This window comes from Raphanus sativus, unplaced genomic scaffold (assembly GCF_000801105.2).
Source record: "Raphanus sativus cultivar WK10039 unplaced genomic scaffold, ASM80110v3 Scaffold3299, whole genome shotgun sequence".
Taxonomy (NCBI): domain Eukaryota; kingdom Viridiplantae; phylum Streptophyta; class Magnoliopsida; order Brassicales; family Brassicaceae; genus Raphanus; species Raphanus sativus.
Genome location: NW_026618605.1, coordinates 9198 through 11494, shown reverse-complemented (window position 1 = coordinate 11494; position 2297 = coordinate 9198). Strand labels below are relative to the sequence as shown.

The following is a 2297-nucleotide window of genomic DNA, read 5'->3' as shown; positions in this document are numbered from 1 at the left end:
GTAGAACTGATATTTCTATTGAAATAAATATGAAAGTACAAAATACTTATATGAAACAGAAGGAGAATAATTTAAGAGTCTTTTAGACCACATACTGGAAACTAAAAACCGCAAATTCGTTTTTTGAAAAAATAATATGATATTACACCACCAACCTGAACAGAATTAATTTGGAAACTAATTCGTTAAAGATTGTCAAATAAATGATAGTTATACAATAACCTAAATATAAAAATATAATATATGTTTAGATTATAAATATTATACAAAACTTATATTAATATAATTTATTCATTTATCAAATGAAAATGTTTTATAAACAATAAAATAAAAATAAATCCCGCGGCGAAGCGCGGGTAACTATCTAGTGGAAACAATAAAGACAAAGTAGATCATTAGAGAAACAAAATTCATTTTATTCTTTTCTTCTTCAGTGGATAAATTGTTCTTTTGATTTATATATGTCTCTTTTTGGGGCTAAAATTAATCCCAAGTTGAATCACTTGACACCTATATTGAACTAAAAAAAGCAAAAGACAAATCTACACACAAAAATGAAACTATTATTTCCTCCTTTAATTTCCAAAATCTTATACAAAGATGAGTTGGTAGGTCCTCGTTCTCTGTCGATGTATTATCAATATCTTCTCTCTCACACAAATACATCCACAGCGACAAGAGAGAGATAAAAGACCAAATACAGAGAGAGAGAGAGAGTCACCAAATAGACCAAACCCTGAAGTTAAATTCACACCAGCTACTTTGATCATCAGCTCATCCATAACCACATACTCACCTCTCTCTCTCTTTCCTTAAGCTTCAGCTTCTTTCAATGGCAAAACCAAACTCAGATGACTTCACCTCCAAGAGACACAACAGCTTCCACTGGACACGAAAAGTAGGATCAGACGAAAACGACGACGTTTCTGCCCATAACCCTCTTCCCGACAGCAGCACTAAACCACTTCCCGAACCCAAACACAATCCTTCCTCTTCATCATCTTCCTCCACTGTCATCACTCCCAAAAGAAAACTCCAATCTTTCGCCGTCTCTCGTCTCCGCTCGGTCATCGCTTCCCTCAGCAGCAGAGCCCGACCCGGCAACAACTCCGGACTCGGGTCACGGGTCGTGGGCACGCTTTTCGGGTCCCGCCGCGGGCACGTGCATTTCTCAGTCCAGAAAGATCCGACTTCCCCTCCGGCGTTTCTCATCGAGCTCGCTACTCCGATCAGCGGACTGGTCAAGGAGATGGCTTCGGGTCTCGTGAGGATCGCTCTGGAATGCGACAAGGCCAAGGAGGAAGGAGGAGGAGGAGGAGGAGAAAGCGAGACTCGCCGCCGTCGCGGCGGCGGAGGAGATAAGACGATTCCGCGGCGGTTGGTGGAGGAGCCGATGTGGAGGACTTACTGCAACGGGAAAAAGTGTGGGTTCGCGACGAGGAGGGAGTGCGGTGAGAAGGAGAAGAAAGTTCTCAAGGCGCTCGAGATGGTTTCCATGGGCGCCGGAGTTTTGCCGGAGACGGAGGAGACATCCGTCGGCGGCGGCGGTGGCGGTGGTGATATAATGTACATGAGGGCGAAGTTCGAGCGGGTCGTTGGGTCCCGTGATTCGGAGGCCTTCTATATGATGAATCCTGATAGCAATGGAGCTCCTGAGCTCAGTATCTATCTACTTAGAATCTGATGAAGACGACTAGACGAAGGAGATGATCCTACCGAAGCCTCTACCTGAGAAGGAGGGTTTTATGGTTAAGGAAGATTATTCCGGTTTAGTTACTTTAAATAGTCGGTTAAGTGGTTCTTTTGGGGAATTAAATTAGCTATGTCTCTAATACTCAAAAATCGTATTCTAATCGATGTGAACGTGATCTATCGATCGATGATGCGTTAGAGCAAGTTTTTTTTTTCTTTTTTTCGGGGGAGGTGGGATTAGAAGGTTTTAAACTTTGGTATATGGAGCTGGAGGACTTGTAAATGTATAAAATTCGCTTTTAAAAAAATGTGTAATTTCTTTGTTGTTTTAAAAATGTTTATGTTATCATGGGGGCACCCAGCCTGTAGAATCATAATGATTAAAGTCTTGATTTGTTTCACATTTCCATTAGTATCTTTGTCACTAAATTATGCTTTAAAGTGTAAAACCATCATTGATATTCTCTGATCCAAGAACAATAATAATACAGTAATAAACTGAATTGTATGGACCATTTGGGACCATACATTTATGAAGTGTACGCGTATTGAATATAACGAGGCATCGTATTCAATCTACTATTAATTTTTCTAACATCGCACCT

At 40.6% G+C, this 2297-nt stretch overlaps 1 protein-coding gene across 1 annotated transcript; it reads left to right on the top strand.

Annotated features, from left to right (window-relative positions):
• The first annotated feature begins 563 nt into the window (after positions 1-563).
• Positions 564-2027, top strand: LOC108855541 (protein MIZU-KUSSEI 1). The gene has a single exon (XM_018629389.2). The coding sequence runs from the start codon at positions 833-835 to the stop codon at positions 1682-1684; it is 852 nt and encodes a 283-aa protein (XP_018484891.1). The 5' UTR covers positions 564-832; the 3' UTR covers positions 1685-2027.
• The last annotated feature ends 270 nt before the right edge of the window (positions 2028-2297 follow it).